This window comes from Pituophis catenifer, unplaced genomic scaffold (assembly GCF_029215685.1).
Source record: "Pituophis catenifer annectens isolate HBS135680 unplaced genomic scaffold, rPitCat1.0.hap2 SCAF_13, whole genome shotgun sequence".
NCBI lineage: Eukaryota > Metazoa > Chordata > Lepidosauria > Squamata > Colubridae > Pituophis > Pituophis catenifer.
In genome coordinates this window covers 24,379,138-24,403,966 of record NW_027256893.1, presented here as the reverse complement: position 1 = coordinate 24,403,966, position 24,829 = coordinate 24,379,138, and the positions used below count along the sequence as shown (strand labels likewise).

General features: G+C 45.4%; 2 protein-coding genes across 4 annotated transcripts in view; both read left to right on the top strand.

The window, feature by feature from the left end:
- Positions 1–7,668, top strand: part of KIAA0513 (KIAA0513 ortholog) — a 28,019-nt gene extending 20,351 nt beyond the window's left edge. For all 3 annotated transcript variants that reach the window (XM_070953003.1, XM_070953004.1, XM_070953002.1), the window contains 3 exons: positions 2,259–2,339; positions 3,406–3,500; positions 4,813–7,668. In XM_070953003.1, the coding sequence (XP_070809104.1) occupies positions 2,259–2,339; positions 3,406–3,500; positions 4,813–4,862 (226 nt within the window). In that variant the 3' untranslated portion in view covers positions 4,863–7,668. The remainder of the gene's footprint in view (positions 1–2,258; positions 2,340–3,405; positions 3,501–4,812) is intronic.
- A 2,355-nt stretch (positions 7,669–10,023) lies between these two features.
- On the top strand, positions 10,024–24,519 carry LOC139323682 (meckelin-like). Its single transcript, XM_070953125.1, has 23 exons — positions 10,024–10,053; positions 10,142–10,207; positions 10,641–10,741; positions 10,982–11,060; positions 11,323–11,400; positions 11,627–11,692; positions 12,092–12,236; positions 12,690–12,807; positions 13,480–13,570; positions 13,771–13,827; positions 14,395–14,493; positions 14,702–14,800; positions 15,046–15,144; positions 16,461–16,554; positions 17,292–17,416; positions 17,881–18,021; positions 18,575–18,655; positions 19,402–19,518; positions 21,149–21,265; positions 22,556–22,651; positions 23,409–23,511; positions 23,656–23,798; positions 24,272–24,519. Exons 3-23 carry the CDS (start codon positions 10,668–10,670, stop codon positions 24,350–24,352), a joined length of 2,103 nt encoding a protein of 700 aa, XP_070809226.1. The 5' UTR covers positions 10,024–10,053; positions 10,142–10,207; positions 10,641–10,667; the 3' UTR covers positions 24,353–24,519.
- Positions 24,520–24,829: the final 310 nt, after the last annotated feature.

The following is a 24,829-nucleotide window of genomic DNA, read 5'->3' as shown; positions in this document are numbered from 1 at the left end:
CAGTTTCCATTGCATGCCCTCCTGTCGCCCAGATCGGGACTAGGAGGTTATATCAAGCCTTGAAGTGCTGGAGGCCCTGGCTGCTCTGGTCTTCTTCTGGCCAAAGCGGGAAAAATTACCCACAGCCTCATTGTCTAGGGAAGCTCCCTTCTCTGTAAGACCAGCAGAGATCAGTTCATCTCCCAGGAAGGGGCGTGCAAAAGCTTTTTAATTTCAAATCATTCCGAGCTTGAAAAATTGCTCATAAGATCCTTGCGTTTAACATCAAAGGAAGGAATATGGTGAGCTTAAAACGCTCCCCGAACGATGAGAAGAGCACGCTTGGAACGTGCAGCCACAGCTTCCTGTCCCAAACAGGGCATTTTGGACTTCAAATGTTTGGCAAACAGTGAATAGGATTAAAGGTAATTGGTGCGCAAGGATTGGAAATGATTATGCAAGAGAAAAGATTTCTTTCCTTGTCCTGATTTCTATAACGGTCAAGCATCGTAAATGAAACGAAAGAGTCTTTCCTCTGATAAGGGATTGCAAATGAAATGAAATACAGGTTGTCCTTGTCTTACATCCACAACTGAGCCCAAAATTTATGTTGCTAAGTGAAATAGTTGTTAAGTGAATTTTGGAGGCAATCACCGAGAACTACACCCATCCTGATCCCAGCCTTCTCCCCACCCCACCCGATTCTATTTTCTGTGTCAAAGAACCAGTTTCCCCCTTCATTTTGCATCCCCTTATTTATTTCAGCAACTTTTCCTCATCCACCTTATAATTTCCCTTTTTAAGTATGTTTCCACCTCTTGACATTGTTGGATGTTAGCAGGGAAGGGCAGACACTGAAAATCCAATCCAGCAACAACCTAAATTAAGCTAGATTTATTCTTTCTGGACTTGATTTGACCTTTGGAATGCAGTGCTTGTAGAAATTCTAGCCACGGATGAAGGCAAGGTGGGAATTAAAGAGATAGGTAAATTGATACCGAGTAGTAGAGGAAATATACTGCTTCGGGGTTTCAGCATCGTATATTATAGGTGTGTTGTATAGAGGAGGATATAGAGAAGGAAATGATGAAGTTAACTGGCCTTGTTATGAACTCCTTAAATGCCTGAATCTGTAGGATGTTGGAAGAGAAGGTATATGGGTTTGAAATATTGATGTTCCTTTACCTTCAGTGGAATTTGGAGGAATCTACTTCATCTGGCATGGGAAAGATTTGGTCTGTCGTGCTCTTTTAATGCAGAGGCTGAAATTCCCAGAATTCCAGCTAGCATGGCCCAAAGAATTCCGGGAGTTGTCGTCCCAGGCTGCCTCCATCCTCCATGAAGATGGAGGAGGATGGAGGAGGTTGTAGAAACTGATTCAGCAGCTCAGTTGTGTTAGCCCGTTCACATGCCTTCCATACTTTCCCACCAGCCTAGGGCTCTTCAGCTCTGCATTGTTTTTATCTCTCTCTTGGGGAACTTTTTTTTTTTTACTTATTTCTAAGAACAGCAGGCTGGATTTTTAAGATGAGGTGTATCTCTTTCCATCTGGTCTCTGTTGTGGCCTCTCCTGTCTCCTTTGGGGGAATCTGGGTTTTCCTTTCTCTGAAATGGTGACCTGAGTTTTTTCAGGGTTGGTGGAAACAGCAAGAACTTGGCCAATTCCAGAATGTTTAATTCTAGATGGTGGGAGCTCAGATTTAAGGCTAACATTTTGATCAGGTTATCAGAAGGTAGAGCTTAATGGACCTTAAGAGGTCGGGATTTGGGGTTTCCTTTTAAACCTTTCTCCTTTCCGCTTCATTTCTTCCCCCCTTGCTGTGTGTTTGGCTTTCTCCTTTCCTGCTCACCACACAACAGATGACTTGTAAGGACTGGGTGTGTCACACTAATCACCGTTATGGTGGCAACTGAGATGACGCCCTTGAGAAGCATCTCCACTTGTAAAGTTGAGCTTGCTTTTGAAAGAGGACTCCAAAGAAGTTAAATGACCATAGATGCTATCCACAAATGCAAGGGAAACTTGTTTAAAACCCATCTTTGGACTTCCCACAGTGACACAAGCTCAAATACAGAATCTGAAATCAGCAACAGGCAACCCACCCACCTTGTGAGGTGGTCTGAGAAACATCTCCCGAGTGGTTACCACAATTGATAATAAGCTAATAAGAGAAAGCCCTTCAACCTTGCTCCCATCAATTCCTGCCAATTTGGACAAATGATGTGCCAATTGATTGCGCAAGGAACCCTGGTTTCATGATCCCCACCTGTGTTTGCAGGGAGAAGTGGTGCCACATGACCCAAGAAGAAAGGAACGATAGCCTCCGCTTTAATGAGAATATCACCTTTGGACAGTTGGGGTAAGTACCAAAACCAGCCATGTTTTCAAATGTGAGAAAAAGAAGATGAACTTTCTCCGCCTTCAAAGATCAGTTTCTTCTCTCTCTCTCTCTCTCTCTCTCTCTCTCTCTCTCTCTCTCTCTCTCTCTCTCCTCTCTCTATTAAGTCAATAATTATTTTTTAAATGCCTGCCATAAATCTTACTGGAAATCTATGCGTCCCTAATGCCTTCTCATATCCAGGCTACCAAATGCAGTGTGTCATTTGCATTGCGCATTCTCGGAGGGTCTATGCTGGCCTTCTACTTTTTTGGACTTCTGAAGGTCTTCTGAGAATCCCAATCACGGGAATTGGCTGTATCTGGAAAAACGTGTTCTGGATCACCAGAATGAGCAGCGGATGGCTTCAATCACCTGTTCTAATAAAAGTCAAACCAGTTGTGTGTTGAAATAAATATGCGCAATGTGTAAATGTGGGGGGTGGCTTTGCTTTCAGCTCAGACCAGGTAGGGCTCAAAGCCACCAACCAAGAGTGAATTAGTAAGATCTAACCCCTGCCTACTTTATGGATTTATTTTGGGGACCAGTGAATACACAAACTTCATAGCACAGGTATGGTCAAAGTTCTGATTCCCCAGCTGACTTAGTTCTGATCATCTTCATCTCCTTTTTCATGAAAGGGGCCACCAGTAGTGGCATGGGTAGTGATGGGCTGAGGTCACTGGGAGACAGGATCAAAATTGATGTTCTGTTTTGCCTGGGGAAGGAGTGAATTTTGTGGAGGCTTTGAGGACAGAAGAAATGGAGCTGGAGACCATGGCTGATCCTTGCTTTAAGCAGAGAAGGAGGCTGTGCCGATCCACCACATCTGGGATCCCATGACTTCCTTTTGACTTCCACAACTTAAATGTGGAATCCTGGTCAGGTTCTTGAACAATTCAGACCAATATTGCTTCTTTAGCGTCTCCCACAAAGCTTGTACCTCTTGTTCCTTGACTTTTGTTCAACTGGATTGAATCAACAAACCCCCAAAGTTAGATTTCTGGCTTGTTCTGACTTCTGACTTCTCTTTACTTTCCTTGACCAGAACTTTCACTCATAACATGCTGGCTTTTGGGCTGAACAAGAAACTTTGCAACGATTTCTTGAAGAAGCAGGCAGTGATTGGCAACCTGGATGAAGGTAGGTGTGAGCCTGGAAAGGTCCAGGAGTCTTTACAAAGCCAGGGACATCTTGGGGAAGGAGAAGGGGGACAACAAGAAGAAGAATTTCCCTTCAGAGCAGTGTTTCTCAGCCTGGGCACCTTTAAGATATGTGGACTTCAAATCCCAGAATTCACCAGCCAGCCTTGCTGGGAGTTGAAGTGCACATATTTTCAATCTCCCAAGGTGGAGAATCACAGCTCTATAGATTGCTCCTCTGACACTTAACTGGCAACTTCCAGTTCCCAGAATTCCTGAACCAATATGGGAGTTGAAGTCCACACTTCTTCAGGTTGCCACAGAAAAAGCTGTTTTGGGGATTTAGACGCTCCCATCTTAGCCTTTTGCTTTGCCTTAGGCTGCCTGCTGCCCCCTCCCCCCCCCCATGTGTACCTCCCATCCTTCACGTAACTGAAGCTGATCCCAGACATCTGGAGGACATCAATTCAAGAAGGATGGTTTTGACATAAGGAGTATGCAGAAGTAGCCCAAACTGTAGATTGAATAATGGACAATTTGCTTCTTCTTGCCATGCTGGTGACAGATGTTGTGGAACCGTTTTGGTCCAGTGCAGGTTGTCCAACCTTGTCAACTTTTAAGACTCGACTTCAACTGCCAGAATTCCCCAGCCAGCATAGGAATTAGTCCACAAGTATTAAAGTTGACAAGGTTGGACACACCTTTGGACTAGCGCATTAGAGGGGACTAGGTTGAGGGAGATGAATGTCTAGGGCCGTGATGGCAAACCTATGGCATGTGTGCCACAGGTGGCACGAGAGCCATATCTGTGGGCACGCGAGCATTGCCCTAGCTGAGCTCCAGCGCACATGCGTGTGCCAGCCAACTGATTTTTGGGCCTTCCGGGCCCACCGGAAGTCAGGAAATGGGGCATTTCTGGCCTCTGCGGGGGTGGGGGAGGCTGTTTTTTGCCCTCCCCAGGCTCCAAGAAAGCCTCTGGAGGGCGAAAAATGGGCCTACTGGGCCCACCAGTAATCTTTTTGCTTTTGAATGTCAAAAGTGGGGGGAGTGCGGGAGGGGGGTCATATGCACATGTGTGGGGTGCAGGGGGGGCATTGAATTATGGGTGTGGGCACGCACACGCACTCCCCCTGTGCTTTTGGCACGTGACAGCAAAAAGGTTAGCCATCCCTGGTCTAGGGATTTCCATTCTCTAGAGTGGAGCAGTTCCTGTTGAACTGGACTGCCAAGCTGCTCTCCCCACTGCTGTCTTGAGCTCACCCAGCCTGTTTCTGAAGATCTCTCAGCTGGTTCTCCTTTGATTCTCCTTTCAGAGCAGTACAAGCTGCTGAGTGATCACATTGACCAAATGGCTGCTGAATAGATCCACAGCCTGCCAGGACCAGGATGGAGAGGAGAGGAGAGGCCGGCGGAGGCAAAAGGCTGAGAAACCCGTCTCTGGGACCGTCTTGAGACTTCAGACGGGCTTTTAAATCAACAGACCCCCCCACAGACTCTGCAATAGTCCTGCATGATTGCTATTAAACCGTGTCGTGCTGTGCTAAGCAGCCCATAGACGTAGAGCTTGTCCATCCGAAGACGCCCATCTCCTTCTGCAGCCTCAAGGACACCCAACCTCTTCCTCAGACTTTGGGCACGAGAGCTCTGGCTTTGTCCCCCACCTGGGGAGACCCCTCCATGCAAGGCAGGGAGAGTCATTGGGGACAGCAGGGCCTTTTGAGATTGAGAAGGACCGGAAAAGCCCTCCATGCATGATCGCAGACTATTTTAAGCAGCCAGAATAATTTTTTCCCCAACAGCCGTGAAATGTAAAATAGGGCGTGTGCACGCATTGCGATGGAACGAACAGGCAGATAAGAGCGTTTAGTTTTTCTACAGAGCTGGTGATTCTGGAGAAAGGTATTTGTAGATGCAGAAGGCCTGGATCAGTTCATCCTGTTGGGCAGAGAAAGAGATTTCAAGGTAGGCCGGAGCTGAGCTTTGCGTGCAAGCCCAGATTCCCGGTTTCCTGGAGCAATTCTGGGACCTCTTGTGTGCTTTCAATGCAATATGTTCGGATAAAACCAGGAAGCCTGATCTAACTCCGGAGCTGTAAACAAGAACAAATCCACCAGGGTGGATGATGTGGTTGGTTGATGCCATCTCTCTGGTTTGTCAGCTTCACGGAGCCTTTGGTCCACATGAAGTAGGTGGAGGGCTGTCTGTGAGGTGCTGCCATATTCCCACCATTCATGAATGCGAAGGCTTCCAGGGCAGCAACAGGCCATCTTGGGGGCAACCAAAATATTCTTCATATCCTCCCATTTGGAGAAGTCTCCTCTGTGCTGCTTCTCACACCTTTGATGACCAACCTCTGGTCTCGTGTCTGGGGTGCATGTGTGTTTCTAAGGGCAGGTTGATGTTGGGTATGTAGGGGAGTGATTTCCATTCTCTTTGTGTGGCTGGATGGATGCCGGTTTCTCATTCTTTGGGAAAAGACAGAGCTGTTGATTGATTTACAGAATCCACAAGAAAATCCATCTCTCTCTCTCTCTCTCTCTCTCTCTCTCTCTCTCTCTCTCTCTCTCTCTCTCTCTCTCTCTCTCTCTCTCTCTCTCTCTCTCTCTCTCTCTCTCTGTGTGTGTGTGTGTGTGTGCGTATGTGTCTGTTATTTAGGAATGACAATGAGCCTTCATCTTAAATCTTGCAATAACCTGCAAAGTTGGACTCATGCAGTTCCCTTGTCCACCAGGAGAGGGCGCCAAATGAATAGGTTTTGACATGTTTCCTCCTTTGGCGTTCAAGGAAGGAATCCTTGCTTAGAGGTTGGTTGTCTATGTGGAATCTGCCCTAGAGCCTAAGTTGGTTGTGACTTCTACTGGTAGAATTTTTGGATGCTTCCCTTGTGAAACCCTCTTATATTTCCACTTGCTAACCAGATCTTTTTCTGGTGGTTTCCAAAACAAGCAGCTTGCTGTCTTTAGCAGCCTGTTCTTTGCCAGTAGTAGCTTCTGTTTATAGTTTGGTTCCAATCCCGTTTGAAAACCGAAAGGTTTGGAGTTCAGCTATGCATGTGGAGGAGGTTCAGCACATCAGCATTCCGCACGGTTGGCTTTTGCTGTTCCTAATCCTGCAGAAAAAGCCTAAACTGCCACATCTGGAGAGAGACCTCTGCTAAATTCTTCTAGCTCAGCTTTGGGGAAGACGTCCAATTCTCCCAGCAAGCTTGCATCAGTTTAACACCCAGTGGAAACAACACATCGAGGGATGCACCAACAACTGAGGATTGCAAAGGTGTTTCACAGTGGGCAAAATGGCATCAAAACTCAGCTCCCACTTGTAGATAATTGGAAGCACGGAGTAGGAATTAAAGACGGCTTTGCGTGGATTTCTCCCGGGTTCCTGCAAGCCACAGCAGTCCAGGATGTGGCCTCTATTCCGTGAAGGCTGCAGGAGTCCCCTTCCTCTGATGCATGTCATCCCGTCTCCTTTTATAGCTTAATCTTTTCAGGTCTCTCGTAAATTGTGCTTGTGTGAATTCGTTTTTTCTTCTCCATTCCATTGTTAAATCTTGAAGATTTTTCTCTTTAAGGTGGGGGATGGCTGGAGAGCAGCACTGAACCGAACGTGAGCAAGGAGACTAGTCTACGATTGGAGGAATGCAAAGACTTAAATCCAGATGTTTGCTTGCATTTCTGAGGTCTGCTTTAAAGGCTCCGGGAGGTAATTGCCGTGAAGGGTTTAAGCGACTTCTTGAAATGAAGAGGAAGATGGGTCTGCAACAGATCCTGGCTTTTTTTGTGCTAAATAGGTAATTTTAGGACCATCTTTCTCTTGTTTACCCTTTTAAAAAGCAAAAACCCAGAATTGCATATTGTATGATTGTAAACCTGAGGGGTTTTTTGTTTTTTTTGTTTTTTGATTGTATGATTGTATGATTGTAAACCTGAGTGTCCCAGCGCGGCATTTCTATCTTGTGAGTTTCATTGAAGTTTTTAAACTGCTGTATTTGGTTGTGTAATATATACATATATATATATAAAACGTTCTGATGTACATTGGGTGCAATTGTGTGTGCCCTGTATCAAGAGTGCGACTTCATGTCCTACGTGGAATATTGTTGTTTTTAATTTATGTACTGAAAACATTTCAAGTTCTGGTTACAACAAGATCAGGGAAAATAAAATAAAGTTTATTGAAACTACATCTTCACTCTTTTTCCCCTGTCCAGGTTATGTTTATTCCAGATCCCGTCGTCTTTGCTATTAACTCTCCCTTTTTTTTAAATAAATGTAATGCAAGTAATCCTTGACTTATAACCATCCATTTAGCCATCATTGACAGTTACAACGGAACTGAAACAAGTGATTAAGTTCCTAGCACTTATGAGAAAGAACAATAGAAAAAGAAAAGAAAAATGTAAAAAAAAAATGGCTCTTTCCATAGATCAGATATACAGTAGTTATAAACGCCTTTGGGTTTTATCTGCTTTCTCTGAAGTTATTCCATCACTGCCTTCTTTGCATAATCTATCCTTTCTTATTGCCAATTTTTAAAATAAGTTTTTTATTTTTATTTCTTATAGACATATTGTAAATGTACATTATCTTATTCATAATTGATCATATATATACATATTTTTTCCTAATGAAAGCATAAAAATAAGACATTTTAATTACATTTGGGGTTGCTCTTCTACCCTCTCTTTTCCCTCTTTTCACAACAAACCTCCTTCTCCTTCTTCTTTCTTTCCCCTCCTTCCTTCCTTCCCTCCTCTCCTCTTCTACTTCCTTCCTCCTCCTCTCCTCTCCTCCTCTTCCTCTCCCTCACTCTTCCCCTCTTTTCCCCTTTCTCCCCTTCTCTCCTGCTCTTGTCCCCTATCCTTTCTTCCTCTCCTTCCCCTTTCTTCCATTCCTCTCTCTCCCTCTCCTCCTCTTTCCTTCCTTTCTCCTTTGTTGTGCAATATTTCCCTTATTTGGTATCCGAGCAACTCCAATTTTCTAATAGTATTTCTTATTGCCAATTGACCTCATAAATCGCAAGTCTTCCTTTGCATTTCCCGTGTGGTCTTGACACTGGTGCTGAACCATAGAAAGCGCTTGTCTACCGTGACTCCTTAGTCTTGTGCTAAGATCGCCCCATGCCTTGTCTCCGTGGCCGAGTCTGGCCACAGACGATGACCACAAGTTAAAGCGGCAGGTGAGTCAAAGCTAGACACACCGCTTCAGCTCCTAAGAAGCCACACCTGTGTTTGGTTACTACGGATACACCTGGATCGACACAAAAGCAGGTTCTCTGCCTGGTGCAGGCTCTCCTCATCTTCTTGCCCCACAGAGGATCAATCTGTGGGGAGTGGAGTGCCCCAACCCCCATTGCAAGCTTCCTCCAAAATGCCAATTTTGAAAAGCTCCGTCTTCCTTCTGCTGTTTCTTAATCCCCTGCAGGGCTCCACGCTTTGGCTAAGGAACGGGCCTGCCACCTCCAGCCTTCCTGAAAAATGTGCGGCCGACAAATTCTTCAATCTTGAGACTGGCCAGTGCAGCTCCTGTGCCCCAGAGCTGATCCCGAGTCCTGAGGGTGAGTGGGGAATAGACGGAGGGCTGGGACAGGGAAAGGGGGAATGTACGTCCAACAGCAAAACTGCCATATTTGGGGGAAAGAATTGGCCCTTGGAAAAATTCCACCCACTTCCCTTTTGTGAAGAAGCTGCAGGAACCAGAAGCCTTAATGAGTTATTAGCCGCTGTGTTTACAGCTAGCAAAATGCCAGCTCTGCAGAAAGGAAGTGCATTGGTGCATCCCGAGGGTGCCCTTGGGGCCGTGCAGTGAGCATGAAATTATGTGCCACGGCTAATTGCAGACTTGCGGGGGAAGCTTTTGATTTGTGGCAGGATCCTGCTGCAATCTCATTCTTGCTTGCCTCCCCTTTCCTGCTACTTTGCCTATGTAAAAACATCCACTCAATAATAAGAGACGCTGTTTAGCTGTTCCTGTAGCCTAAGCCTAAAAGAGGTTATATATTCTGCAAAGGTACAAGTAGTTCTTGTTTAGCGACAAGAATTGGGAACGGCAATGTCATCGCTAAGTAAAGTGGTCGCAATCCTGTGACGCTGATTCTGCTTTCCTTTCCCCCGCTTGGAATGCTCACTCGGCTGCTGGGATAATTCACATGAAGGAAGTTAATGTTTGCATTTGCATTCATTGGAGAGAAAGGGATTACAAGAGAATAAGAAAGCACAGTGGGGGAATATCCATTGAAAGAATGCACTGGTGCTAGCAGCTGGTGCATTACAGATGTGTTCTACAGTGGTGTTTTTCAACTAACTTGAAGATGTGAGGACTAGCTCCCAGAATTCCTGATTTCTTTGAAATGCTAACGTTCACCTACTCTCAGCAGAATTGGCTCCTAATTTATCCAACAATGTTTTTTTCAGCGAACTCCTGAGACCTCTACAGTAAGTGAGTAGTTTCTAGAAGCCCTGTCTTGACTCAGTTTTCCTCCTTGTAGGTTTGAGTTGTGTTTGCAAGCCTGGATCAAAAGATGGAGAACCCCATCGTCTTCCATGCCCCGGCTGTGTAAGAGCTTATCTTTTGGGCTCTTTCTTGGGGATGCAGGCAGAAGCATTAAAAAATTAACATGATCTTTCTCTCCCCATATCTACAGAGCAGCGTTCCCACTGGCACCCTCTGGGAATCTGAGTTTCTTGATAGGAACTTCCTAGCATGTGAGGTGGGTGGATTTCTGCTGCATCTCTTTGCTATATCAAGAAGAGATTTGATGGCTTTGACTTAATTTTTTTATTTATAAAGAATTTTCCCATAAGTCAAAAAAGGAAAGAAAAAAGTGCAAGAAAAAAACAACTAAAATGAATACATAGATGAATGACTTCTTCTTTTTACATGTCAACTCTAGTTGTGGTATGCAAACCCTGGTAGATAGCTTCATGTGACAATATGCAACCCCCTTGCCGACTGTTTTCTTTTTCTTTTTTAATGGTTGCAACCTTGGTGTGGGGTCCAGGGCCCATTAGAGGGAAGCTGGTAACTTAGGAAAGAGTTTAATTTTACAAAGAGTCTCGCCAAAATGGTCTGAAGTCCACCCATTGTACCTGCTGTCCAGACCTCAGTTTTCTGCATTCAATGCTTTATTTTATTCTCCTTAGAACACCTGCAATGCAACGGCTTGTCAAATGCTCACCAACATGGTCATCCTCAGAGCCTTCTCTTTGCAAACCAGGCCTTACGATCTTTACACCAAGGCCAAGTAAGTAACTCCAGCTCTGGCTTTCCAGCTCCAGTGGCGGCATCTCAGGGAGAAGTTGATGTCCTACACATCATGCGAACGACACCAATGATGTATCTCTGGTGCAGTGACTTTGTGACGTCTCTTTGGATTGTCGCTGACCCCTGTCTCTTCAGAAGGTCCACTGGGCTTTGTGGGACCTTTGTTTCCTGCAGGAGCACCTGCCATCTTCTGCAAAGCATGAATGGATTTTCTTTTCAGGAGCCAAGATCTCCCAAAGCTTTGGTACGGTAGCAACACCAGACCTTTTCCTTCTGTGGCTTTTGGGAAGCATTCGAAGGCAAGTTGAAGCAGATCCAGAAAAACTGCATGTGTCCTGTTTCCTCCACAACCCCCGTAAATGTTTCTCAATGTTGACCCCTTTGGGATGGGTGGACTTCAACTCCCAGAATTCCCCAGCCAGCCTGTATAGCTGTAGCTGTTTTGATCAAATAGACATGTTAGCTAAGCGGAGTAGACCTTTGGACTAATTTGATGAACCAGGGAGAACTACTTAAAATGCCTGATCTAGTGACCACTGAATTTGTTTTTCTTTTCTGCAGATGGACTTCAAGGTCATTCAGTACGATGCCTGGGGAAAGTTCCTGGGTTGGCAGGATATAAAAGGAGCAACACTTCAGGTAAATGAATTGCTTTCATCTTTAAATGTGATCTACCTCTCACAATGCCCAATTAAAACATAGACTAAGATTATTTCCTTCCTTCCTTCCTTCCTTCCTTCCTTCCTTCCTTCCTTCCTTCCTCCCTCCCTCCCTCCCTCCCTCCCTCCCACCCTTCCTTCCTTCCACAAATCCATTTAAAATACTTAAAAATGGCTGTATCCTCTTTTCTGTTTGCTCCATTTAGCTCTGCCCAAACAGCCAAAAGATTCTGGATGCTGCTTTTACCATGGGAACCACCTACCAACAGTCTGTAAGTGATGCCTCTACTTCAACTTAAGCTTTGGAATTGGTTTTTGGTGGGTGGGATCCTGTTTTGGAGTTTGTGGAGAAGGCAGTATTAGGATCTAGGTAGACAGGTTACCCCTCAGACCAAAATTGACTTGATTTATTCTTCTGGGACCTTTTCCAACTTGGTGGCCATCAGAGATGTGGGTCCATCTAGTTATTCCAGCAGATCTGAAGTACCTCAAGTGTTTCCATAGGTCATCTGTCACAACAGGTTGCATTTGCAACCTATTGTGAATCTGGGGGCTTCTTTATAAACGATTAAGTGAATATGTCAGTCTCAGATGTGTCACTTAAGCAGATCTCTTAAATGGGCCCAGCAAAAACATTTGCATGGTATCCCCACGGTCTCTTCTGTTTTTAGTGCACTCTTGAGGTCTCTGCCCTGCTGCAAAGGACTCCAGAACCCATCTTCTATGAGATGTTTTTGCAGTTTGAAGATGAGAAGGGGAACACCCAACTCTGGCCCGTTCCTATAACCAACCCCACAATAGTAACTAACAATCAAGGTAAAGCAAGCCTTTGGGGTTTTCTGGGTTTAGATGAAAGGGATTGTCATTAAAACCTACATTATTCTCAAGGCATTTGCTGGAACCCTTCCACACACACACCGTTTCTAGAAACTTGGCTTCCTTCATTAATCTCTTCTTTCCCTTTTCCTCTTGTAAGAAGGCTGCAAAGTTTCCCTTCTCAAACCCAGCCTTTCCCCACAACCTGTAGAAATGCAGACGCAGATATGTTTGCAACAAGCTTTGTCCCTCAATGTATGTGCCTTGAAGATTCACTGGTTCAGTTTTGCAGTTTCATTTCAGCCCCTGCAAAATAGCTTGACCCCTTCTGACCCTACTGATATTAAACAATTTCTCCGGAACCGTTCTGCTCGACTTTGTACGTTGTGTTGAAAGAACAACTCCAGAACCTTTGCTAAAAACTTTCTCCCTACATCTTGTTTTGATGTTTAGCACCCCCGTTGAATCAAGCACTCCGGAGGTTCTTTCTGGTCGATGGGCTGTCAGGCAGAAAAGGGAATTTGTCAAATGCTCCAGGGTCTGTTACCTTGGCAAAGGAATTGCTTCTCAGGTAAAAAAAATAACATTTTCCAAGGCCTGATTAAGGGTGGAGGTTGCCTAGGGCTGGTAGAATATCGCCCAGCACATTTTTAGAAAGAGGAAAATAACCAGAGAAGAACCAGCAAAATGGAAGGAAAATCTGAGGAGGAACAGTTGAAGGTGTTGGGTAAGTTTAGCCTGGAGAAGAGAAGATGGTAGAGAGACTTGATGGCCATCTTCAAGCATCTGAAGGACTTTTGTGAAGACAAAAGACAAGCTCAGATTGTTCCAGAAGACAGAACCAAAAGCAATGATTCAAATCACAAGGAAGCAGATTGTGATCAGACATTGGGAAGAATTTCCTAAAAGTAAGAACTGGTGGTGGACTCTCTTTTACTAGAGGTAGTTAAAGAGAGTCTGGAGGACACCTCTTGTGAATAGAAATGATGAAAATAAGGGGGAAAAAAGGGAGGAAGAACATATGCCTAGTTGGTGATCCTGACTTTATTCTAACTTCCTCTCAGCTATCCTTTTGCATGGCAGTGATTAGAAATGTCCACAGCATCTACCTAGTAGGAATGTCACTTTGCTGGTACCACAAACTCCTCTGTGTCAGGAGATGCCCAGATGCTTTCTCCTCCAGTTTTTCTCCAGCCCTCCTTCCCTCAAAGCCAACCACCATTCGTCTTCCTGGCTTTTGCAGTGTCCACCTACCAACCACTGCTCCTGTAGAAGACCCACCTTTCTCCTTGACAGTCAGATACGCAACACACCGCATCCCAGAGATTGCCCAGGTGAGTCCGTGTAGTGGGAATGGCCACCGGCTTTACGTTCTGCCGATCCAGAAGCAGAGAGGGAACATGGCTCCCATTTCATGTTGGGGTGTGCGTGGATTTCTTACTTCCCTTCACCCTCGGCTTCCAGCTTTCCCTGCTCTTCAGCTTTGTGGACATCTCATTGTAGATATACCTGCTTTTGTTGTTTGGTTTTGCAGGTGTCATTTTCAGTCTCCTACAATCAAAGTCCTGGATCAGCTCAGCTAGCAACTGATGTGAGTAAGCCCAGTGCAAGATTTTTGGACTGTCTGTTGAACATTTAACAGGGTTTTTGGGATGATTTTCCTGCACAGACAAATGGTGGAAAGAAAATAAAAGCTACGACCAGTTGAGGTAGAGAAAGTAGACACCATCCTAAAGCTAACACTGCTGGTCCTTCAGGTTCTGCAAGGGTCTTCATTACAATAGGTCATGTTCTGTGAAGAGCACTTATTCTTCTCACTAAGAGAATGGCCCCACCAGGAAGATGCTTTCAACCCTTTCGCCCATATCACATTTCCCTCACCCTGTAGGCTTTCTACAAAGGTTCTAGAATTCTTCTAAAATTCTGGAAATCTCAGTGAGGCTGTGTTCTTTGTGGAATGTCGGGAGTTGAAGTCCACATATCTGGAAGTCCTCTAGCTTGAAGAAGGGCGATTGAGCTATTTACTCGTTTAATCCGCTTGTTCCCAAAAGAATGCTTTGGGAGGCTTTAGGGATAGTCTTACAGATCCAAAATAACTGTGGAAAACAGCTTAATTAATCCACCTGCTGGGAATGACGCACACATTGTCTCTGCCCAGATCTCCTTTGGGGTCCTGGGGTTTCTCGCTGTCCTCTACGCTTTGTTGGAAACGAACAGTTGGGCCCGGCGATCTCGTCTGCAGAACATCGATTTCATAGTAAGGAAGGAATTCGCCTTTTGATCTTGAGCGTCTGGAAAATGGGTCGCCTCTCAGAATTTGGGACTTCACTGGGGACACCAGTTGTTTTTGCTTAGACTTTGCCAGATTTTTTTTTATAAAAAAAACAAGTGTTGCAAAATTCTTCACGCTGGCCCTCCCTGGATTCCAATTTTTATTCATGTTAAATTTTTTATTTTATTTTCAGACCATATTGAAATTCTTTGCTTGCTTGGCTGGATCTCTGGCAAATGTCTTTTTCATGGTCACTTTGGGAATTAGCATTTACTGGCTGATCGTTTTCAAGGTAAGCAAGGATCCGTGGCAGTATGTGAGCAGGTGTGCCTGTATCCAGTGTTCCATTGGTTTATTTTTAATTACTTTTGAGTGAATATTGCATTTATGGCGTTGGTGTAAACAGATTGGGGCTTCCTTCTTGAAGAGGAGGAGAATTCTGCCAACAACAAGAATAATAATAATAAGGTTTGTGCTGAGGGATATAGAACCTCACAAGCAGAAAGATCTCGTCTGTTTTGCCTTTTTTTCAAATAGGGTCAGCAATTTTCTACCGTGGCAATTACACTCCCAGCTGCTGGTAGCCAAGCAGAAACCAACTTTATCATCTATGCACTGTGTGCTCTGACTTTGAAGGTAAGGAAAGTTGGAAAGAGCTTGCGTGAAAGACCTGGAGTCTTTGGGCATTATGTCTTGGAGAATTTTCATTCTCTAGAGCAGTGTTCCTCAACCGTGGCAAGAGGTGTGGACTTCAACTCCCAGAATTTGTTGTGACCGAGGCCCAAGTAGTGATTACCAAACACATTTCAGTCCTGATCAAACTTATTTTATTAAAACAGCTGAGAATGAATTAATTCCCAGCTTAGTCCAAAACAAATTCTTCATAACCAGTCCATCGGCCTTATCACCAACCTTTGATGTCTTTGGCAACCTGCCAAAGGCTTTTCTTGGGAAAACCCCCACAAAGTTCAAGAGACGCTGACAAGAGCCTTGGTACTACAGTGGTTTAAAGCACCCTGTTATTAACACAGCTGCCTGCAATTTACTGCTGGTTCGAATCTCTCCAAGGCTCAAGGTTGACTCAGCCTTCCATCCTTTCTAAGGTAGGTAAGTTGAGGACCCAGTTTGTGGGGGCAATAAGCTGACTTTGTATAAATATACAAAAGTATGAAGGCTATTGCTTAACGCATTGTAAGCCGCCCTGAGTCTCCGGAGAAGGGCGGCATATAAATCAAATAAAAAAAAAAAAAAAAAAAAAGAAGAAGCACTGGAATCAACGTTGCTTTTCTACAAAGAACCCAACGGCTCGTTGCTGCTCTTTTAAGCCTTCTGGGAGGGGCCAATCATCTCCTGGCCTTACTCCTGAGTTGTCCTTTTTGCTGCTCTTGCCTTCTGGCAGCTCTTCGCATGCGTGCACTAGGAACAGGCTTCTCCTGATCCTCTGCCTCTATGCTGTCCACTTCTGGAGGATCCGGAGTCCGTGCATCACTCCCAGATGGCCCTGGCCCGATCTCTGCCTCCGACACAGAGCCCTTGTCCGAGCCTTCTCCTGACTCCAGGACTGGCCCATTGTTCTCCCCAGCCTCCTCACTGTCCGACTCCACTGCCAGGTCCACAGGTTGCTGGCAGACCAGAACAGAATTCAACTCTCATGGCTGGCTGGGGGAATTCTGGGAGTTGATGTCCATGCTTAGAGTTAGGCATTTGAGTTGAACATGAGCTCGGCTCCTCTTTGGAAGATACTCAGGGTGTAGGATTTGCAACTAGCTGTAGGAGAGGTCACGTTCTTAAGATATGCTGGGGAATTCTAGGAGTTGAAGTCCATAGATCTTGAAGGGGCCAAGGTTGGCAAACACTGCCTTAGATGATCAAAAGACCAAATATGGAATAGATGAAGAATTTATATCTCCATATCCCAGAGGCAAAATTCCCTGTGGATGCTTTTGTTCCAGAGCCTGGATCTTCTACATCTTCTGATCACCCAGCTGATGGTCTCCATCTTCCTGATAGACTGGGAGAAGCCAAAGGGAAAACCAACAATGAAAGGTTATCATTTATCATCGCTTTGGTTTATGTCATGTTCATTGCATGCAGGGTCCAAAAAGAGTCTCATCTCATCTTCCTCCTTTTGTGTCCTGGGTTGTGAACAAATCTCCAGCAGAAAGAGCTGTTTGCATCACCTGGGGTTTCTCCAGCTGATGGGGCGAGAAGGTTTGATCCAGTGCGCTTGCTCTTAGCCCGAATAAAGGATGCTGCCAAAAATCCAAAGGTTTGGTTTGCTCCCAAACAAGGGCAGTGTTACATCACATAACTGTTGGTTATGGTATCGCTCGTCTAATTACAGTAGCTACACTGCTAGATCATCCCAAGGGCTCCTGGAAAACCAGCAGATGAGAAAGCAGAGGGCTTCAGGTTGAGAACATCAGCCATGCCCTACCGTAGATTGGATCCTTGGTCATCTGTTCTTCCAATGGCCAACCAATTACCTATGGTAGCCCACCATGGATGGTCTCCTGAGATGGCCTCATTCCATGAAGGCTGCCACGGGTCCCCAGGACTTCCATGAATTGCTCCAACCCTTTTTGGAAGCCAACCAAACTGCACTGAATTATTTGCTGTTGGAGAGGCAGATGAGCGTAGAGCAAAAACTCCAGGGGTCTCCAGTGTGCCAAGCTCTGCAGTTGGTCAAAAACACCTGAGAGGTGTGTGTAGAGTCCTCCAATGAAGTTCATAGTTTCTGTTTGCTTGCCTATGTCCTCCTTCTCCATCCCACCCCGTTCCAGGCGGTCCAACCTCATCAGTGAGTGCCTGGAGGATTTTTCTGATCGCTAATGAGTGGAATGAAATCCAGACACACAGGAAGGTGCATCCTTCGCTTCAGCTGTTTGCTGTTTTGTTGCTTTTGGAGGTCAGTGCAAGACACAGGAGGGCCAACTATGCCAAGCTCTGCTGATTTCTATCTGCAACCCTGAGAAAGATTCTGCAGGCCTGCAAACATCTCCTGGTCTGGAGAGTTAGCTCAATGAGAGACAGGGAGAGAAACTTGGAATCTCATCTTGATGGCAGAAGCTCCTGTTCTCACTGGTCTGTTCTGGTGGTTTTTCTTCTCCATCCTCTTAGGAAAAACCTGGGTGGACCAAACCAACAGCCTCTGTCTCCTTTGTGTCCTTGTCCAATCCCCTTGGGAAGCCACCTAAAATCCTGACTTCCTTTCTTAGCCCAACTTTTTCAGCACAAACTGTATAGCGGTGGACTATGAATCTCATGTGACAGTTAAGAATGAGAATACTTACCCAGAGTCAGCCAGTGAACCATAGAGAAAGAGAAGGTGTCTCCACGTGGAGATGACGTTGGCTTTTTTTTCATCCACAGGTGGTGGGACTCAAAAACCTCGCATCAAGAGACCTGAATGTCAGTTTGCAGCCTGAACCAAATACTTACCAAGCTCCCTGGAGCCCAATTCTTCGTTTTGGGATTGCTGCTTCTGTTTGGCTGGTGGTGGCCATTGTGCAGGTTTCTCTTCTCCTTTCTCTTCCCTTCCCTTCCCTGTCATCTCCTCCTCCTCCTCTCCTCTCCTCTCCTCTCCTCTCCTCTCCTCTCCTCTCCTCTCCTCTCCTCTCCTCTCCTCTCCTCCTTGAGATTGAACAAACAGAATATTTCCAAATCATCGTGTGGCAGAAAAAAAGTGCTCCATTCCATGTAAAATGATGTCTCCCCTCTTAGAAGCCTTCCCTATCTTGAGAAATTTGTAAAGAAAGCTTTTGTAACTTCACAAGAAAATAAATAGCACCTAGGATGGAGGATGGATGATAGATGATAGCCTAATCATGCCCAAGAGCTGGAAATGTTGAGAAAAAAAATGGGTCTCACTCTGCTTTCCTTGGTTCGCCTTCCATGCAGCCTTTTCATGATGCAAAAGGTGTTCTTAGATGGTATCTCAACATGCATTGACTTGTTCCGATTGATTGGAAGAAGCCAGCAGGGATTTTTGCAAGAAGGAACTCTGGATTCTTATGGAAAGTTGATGTGTCTTGCAGCTCCTTAAGTATCCTTGGTTCTGTTCCAGATGTTGGTGTCCGTTGGGTTATATCAACGTTTTGTGGAGGACAAGATTCATCAGTTCATTGACCTTTGTTCCTTGAGCAACGTGAGTCACACCCATATAACAAAAGTCAACACCTCCGGTCAGATTGTGTGTTTCCCAACTTGGCCAATTCCAGATGTGGGGACTTAGATTCCCAGGGCCATTGCCAACAATCCTGAGAGCAGAAGTGCACACACATCTGGATGAGACTATCTGAGGGAGAAACTAGATTCTGGATTCTTCTTTTCTGCGCTTCTCTTACCCACTCCTTCTTTTAGAGCTACCTACTCTTCCGCCTTTTAAGGTCAGATCTCAGCTCAGACAAAGACGTTGCAACCTGCTTTTACATTTCCAAGAAAAGCGGGCCGTGATAATGTAGTGCAACTATTAATAACGCCCTGATAATGAGGGCAGGGGGAGTTCTAGCTGAAAAAGTCATTTCATAATTGGGGGTTCCACCCCCACCCCTAATGTATGCTGAGCGAGGCTAATTTGCCCTTCAGGATGTCTTAATTTGCGCTTTTTACATGGCCGAATGTTCATTACGAAATTCTTTCATTTTTAAAGCCCTTTTCAGCTGATTCGTGTCCGCTTTTAATTGCTTACCTGGGGTATTCTGGTGCAAGCTTTAAGGCTTTGCTCTGAGCCATTTTTTTAAAAAAACATTTATATGGCTTTTTAGACTGGTTTTTAAAAGTTGCTCCAAGCCAACCTGCGGGGGAAATGTGTTAATTCTTAACATAAGCCAGATGCGTTTGGAAGTGTTCTTATTTCCCTGTAATAGGGACCTTTCGTTGTAATCCCTGCAGGTGTCTGTCTTCATCCTGACACACAGATGCTACGGATTCTACATTCACGGGCGAAGCATCCACGGACATGCAGATGTGAGCTTGGACACAATGCTGTCTTATCTCAGGAAGGAGGAGGTAACGCTGGGCCCTCTGGTCTCTGGTTCTTCATCTTTCTTCTGACAGACCCTTGAAGGATTGTATCATTGCCTTGGGCCCTTCTCAAGGTGAAAGAGCCTGGAGGTTACCTGCAGCTTGGTCCTTCAGGTGAAGACAGGTCTTCATCTCCTTGCTCCCCCCTTTTTTTTTAACCTTCTAACACATTTCCAAGTTGGCTGCTTGGAGTGGGGGAGAGGAGGGAAGGCGGGGATGGTTTTCTAAGAGAAGCAGGTGAGCAACCGTTACTCGTGCAATTGGGGCCACGAGCACTCGCACATGTGGGGCCGCGAGCCCCTGTGATGCTCACACGAGTGGGGCTGCAAGCCCCCTGACACTCGTGTGAGTGGAGCCCGGTTGCAAATAGGCTGTGGCCCAGTAGTGGCTCATGACCCACAGGTTGGGAACTCCTGTTCTAATAATAAGGAGGATTCATTTGTCGTCCAGCCCCATGGAAGTGTGCAAGGAGAATACCCAACCCATTAACATCCTTGCTTTGATTTCTCCTCAATGCTTCTTCTGACCCTCAGAGCCATCATATCCAAAAGCCACTGGTTGACATCCATGAATTTATCTCGCTCTTTCAAAGTAGCTGAATTGGGGCTTCTTGGTAGCCATCTGGATGTAGCAGAGAGTTGGGAAGAGGAACCATTCTCTTCTCTGAAACATCCAGTGGTGCCTTCTTCTCAGCCAACAGTGTTGATTCCTGAAAACATCTGGGTTTATTCTCCTCTTTCCTCCTCCTCCAACCTTCCTTATGTGTCATCTCTTCTGCTTATATGAGCACAAGCTGCAGAATAACAGATTTAAGTCAGAGGAAGGCCGACATGGGCTAAATATTAGGGGGGGGGGGGAAATTGGTGTTAAAAGCAGATGGATACCAAGAGAAAGACTCAAGAGCAGGTGTCAGCAACCTGCGGCTCCAGAGTGGCATGCGGCTCTTTGGGCCCTCTGCTGTGGCTCCATGTCAAGTGATCCCACCACTGGCTGGCCCGGCCCCTCGCCTTCCCCTCCCAGTCACTCCTTGCCTGGCCTGAGAAGGTAAGGGTGATGTGGGGTATGGAGAAATGGCCAGGGCAGAGACAGAGAGATACAGAGAGAGTGGGAGAGAGAGAGGGAGGGGGGGGAGGGAGGGAGGGGGAGGCAGAGAGATATGTCAAAAGGGTTTTGTGATTCCCAGTGTTTTTTAACAACCAGTTCTCTGTCCTAATGACTGGCTGGGTAGGCGTGGCTAGGGGGGGTCATGTGACTGGTGGAAGTGAGTGATGTTGAGTTGGCCACACCCACCCAGGTTTTGTGGTTCACGGTATTTTCTTTTTTGTGGGAAATGGGTCCAAATGGCTCTTTGAGTGTTTAAGGTTGCAGACCCCTGCCCAAGAGGAATGGTGAACTTCTTTTCAGCGAGTGTGTGCAAACAAAGGCTAAATAGCCAGTTTTTACGGATACTTTAATCTGGATTCTTTCACCGAGCAAAAACATTCCAATTTAAGAGTCCCGTAATTTAAATCTGCAAAATTGAAGCAAGGACTAGGGAATTGGTAAATGCAGAAATCTTTACTGTGTTTGTGTGTTTCCGCTGGAACTTTTCCCTTCCTGTTGGTTTTCTTCCCAGGACAACCTTTGTCCCCTGAGGGGCTTGGAGCCCAATTCTGAGGTGCAGACCTTCGAGGTGTTTCTCACTGACCGGACTCGGACGTTTTACGACAGAATCCTCCTCTCATTAATGGAGGTAGCAGACCTTGCAATATTTTCTTCTTAATTGCTTTTTCAGAAACGCTGCACAAGCTTCCTTAAGAATGATTTACCTATCCTTCACGGCAGAGAGACTCGGTGATCCATCTCATAAAGGCCCATTTCCTCATCTGCCATCCTCCGGAGATGATGGGGCAGAAATTCCACACACTTGATCTCAACCAAAAGGCCGAGACATTCCCAATGAACATCGTTCGAGTGCCTGAAATCTGTCTTGAAACGTAAACATTTTTCTCCTTGGTTAATCTGCGAGGGGAAGCTGTGGATGCAAGTAATGAAGCACCGAATTGCAATATTGTGACATCCCTTGCCTTTTGTTATGTCCATAGTGTCATGCATAAGAGGCAGACATTGTGATGCAATGACACACATTTTGTCACATCTCATGCTGGTGAACTCATAATCCTTTTAGCTCTGCAGGCTCTGAAGAGCTCTTTCCATGTTAGCTTAGAAGCGAAACCCATGCCATATGAATTAGAAGCTGCTTCTTTGTAATCCTTCCGATTAAATAGGGAACAAAATTGTTGTAAAAGCAGTTCTGATGCACTCCTGGGCAGAATAGGGCTAATTAATTAGCAATTGATTATTAATGTGCAGGTGAGGAGACAGCTAGCCTGAAACAATAAGAAGGAAGCTTCTACTGAAAGGCACAGTAGCTCTGAAACCCCCCCATTCAGCCTCCTTCAGTGATGGGGATTGTTGAAAGTTAGAGCTATAAAAAGATATTGAGGTTACTGAGAAAAATTATAAAGAGTGGCAAAAACCTTGTGCATGTTTGTTTTTTTTTGTCCAGGGTGGTCAGAGAAAAAAATGAGCATTTCCCAACTAAACATAGAAGTGTTTAATACTGGATTTATTGTGCCAGGGGTTTTCTGCCCTGAGAGGACCTCTTGAAGCATTGGGTAGCCGACCGTGGAAACAGATGCTCCTATAAATCTATCTAGCTCTTGGGTGCCACAAAACCGTGTTGTTGTTTTTTATTTCTTAAAAGTGAACCTTGGTTGAACTTTCTGGGTTTAGCTCCTTCAAGGAACAGTGGCTGAGCGTAGCCAACCTGTTTTCTCACTTTCTACTTCACTTTCTAATTGAAAACTCCCTCTGGGGCCGGAGATGAGTTTTCAAGCGCAGGCAGGTGAAAATTGAACTGACATTTCTCCTGCTGAAGGGAAGATCCGAGTGAAATAAATCAATTTTTCACCTCCTTTTCACCAGTGCCTACCAAGAGGCAGGGTTGAACTTCTAAAGTCCATGAATGTTCTCCTTGTAGCATCAGAGAGGACTCCATAGTCGCCCTGATCTTCACGAGCAGAGGATGAAAGGCTACCATGCGCTGAATTGGTTCCTGGTCTCCTTCTTGGAACATGTGAGTCTTCACCCACATTTGGCTAAACTTTTTCCAGACCACGGGTGGTGATTTGTTCGCTCTGTCCTTCTCTTGAGTTCAGCAGCTGGAAAAGAGCTCTAAAGCTGGTTTGAGGGGAACATTGGGTCCAAGTCAAGAGAGGCCAAAGATGGTCAACGGGATTCTTAGGTGCGTGAGGCATTGCGTGATCTTCCCCATGGCAGCCACTTGGAATTTTACATTCTCTTTTCACCAAAACTGTATTCTTTTTTAAAAAATGTAATGGAGTTCATATTAGTGGATTAATTTAATTTGTCCAATTATCATAGCCACCCACTCCAGAAGAATTAAACTCTTTTTGAAACATTTTTAGGCTCCTTGGGGAAGAAGAAAGGAAGAATAATAATAATATTGACAAAAAAATTGACACCACCAGTCAATTGCAAAAGGCAGCTTGACTTGGAACATTACATCCCGGGACCTTTAATCCCATCAAACAATCATATCTGCTAATCCCAGATCCTTGGGAAGGACTCAATGGGTGGATAAAACTGCCAAGACTAGTCTAAACATCTGGCTGACTGTGCAGTGACACATAATAGAGCAGCTCTTATTATGTCTACTCTGCATAATTTATTTATTTATTTATTTATTTGTTCAACTTGTATGCTGCCTTTCTCCGAAGACTCAAGGCGGCTTAAGATGTCCTCTCTACAGAATCGTTTCCCTTTTAATCAGTCCTTTCTCTAACCGCTTCTCATTCTGTCCCCATCTTTAGAGGTATAAAGACATGGACTACATAGTGAAGGATAAGTTTTTCTCGGAGAGGATCATGGACTTGGAGTTTCAAGAGCCAGGAGACTTCTCGATTCTCTATAACGGTACCCATCGTGCTCCTTCCTATGGGGATCTAGATTTAAGGGCTGGCTCACTTGATTCAGGCTGTGTAGATGGAGGTGAGCTTGAACCCTCAGAATTATCTTGCGTGATGGTCTGAGCTTAGCTCTGGCGACTTTCTCCTTCAGATGACGGTGCGTTGTTCAGCCGGACACTCTTCTATGGCCACGAACTACTGCTCCTTCTCTTTGAAACCCTCCTGTTCTGCGCTGTGGATTTCGGGGCACAGAATTTTGTGCTCTCAACTATTGTTACCTTTGTTGTGCAGAAGGTAAATGTTTCTAGATAGAGAGGAAATAGTAGAAAAATGCCATTTCCCTTAATTTTCTTAAAATTAGTCATGATATAGCATGAGGAAGATAAAGTTTTCTCCCCCAAAGTTTGCTTTTGATGCATCGGAAGATCGTCTGCCATGCCATGTGTGAGTGATAACGCAACTCCTGGGAGTGTTAAAAGGCCTGAGTGAGATGTGAGATTGAATCTGGCAACCTGGCTCGAAATGTCGTGTGTGAATTGAGGAAGCTGTGAGATGAGTTTACGTCCAATTGGCATGCATCTCGGCCAGCCGTGCACGCTGACCCAGAGCTACCAACACCAGCTTGATGGCGGCATTCAGTAAACACGGCCAGAGGTCTAGCGAGGCGGTTCTTGTTGAGTTAATTTGCTTTTTCCTGGCCGTTTTGGAGAGAGGGAAGAGGAGAGTCAGCTGCCCAGAGGACAAACGGAGGCCCGTCTGTGTTTCAGCTTGTGCAAATGGTGCGCGACGCGCTCGGAAGGAGAAATCTAGCGGAGAAGACCTTGGTGGATAAACAGTTTCTGATCTAAGAGCCGCCACCGAGTCCTTCCATGTGGGAAGAGGAGATCCTGCTGGCCAGGCTGCCGATGCGCTTGCAAAGAATCCCAGCCTAAGAAGTTTCCTCTTTTAGGGAAGAAAATGTCTGAATGGTTCTTATTTCCAGGATTCTCACTCAAAGCTTGTGAAAGAGTGAGGATGGGGGGTGGGGGGGGTGGGGAGGGATATTTTCCCAGGGGGCCACAAAACCTGATGCCTCTGCTTGAAAGTTTGGAGGGCCACGTGCTTCTGTTTGTAGGCTCAGCACATTCCCAGTAAAATTACAGAGAATCCTCAATTTACAACCATTTGTTTCGTGACTGTTCCGAGTTACAACAGCACTAAAAAGAAAAGTGATTTATGCCTTTTACGATTTATGACTGAACTGCTGCTATGCTGGCTGGGGAATTCTGGGAATTGAAGTTTATAAGTCTTAAAAGTCACCAAGTTTGGAGACTCCTGGCTCTACG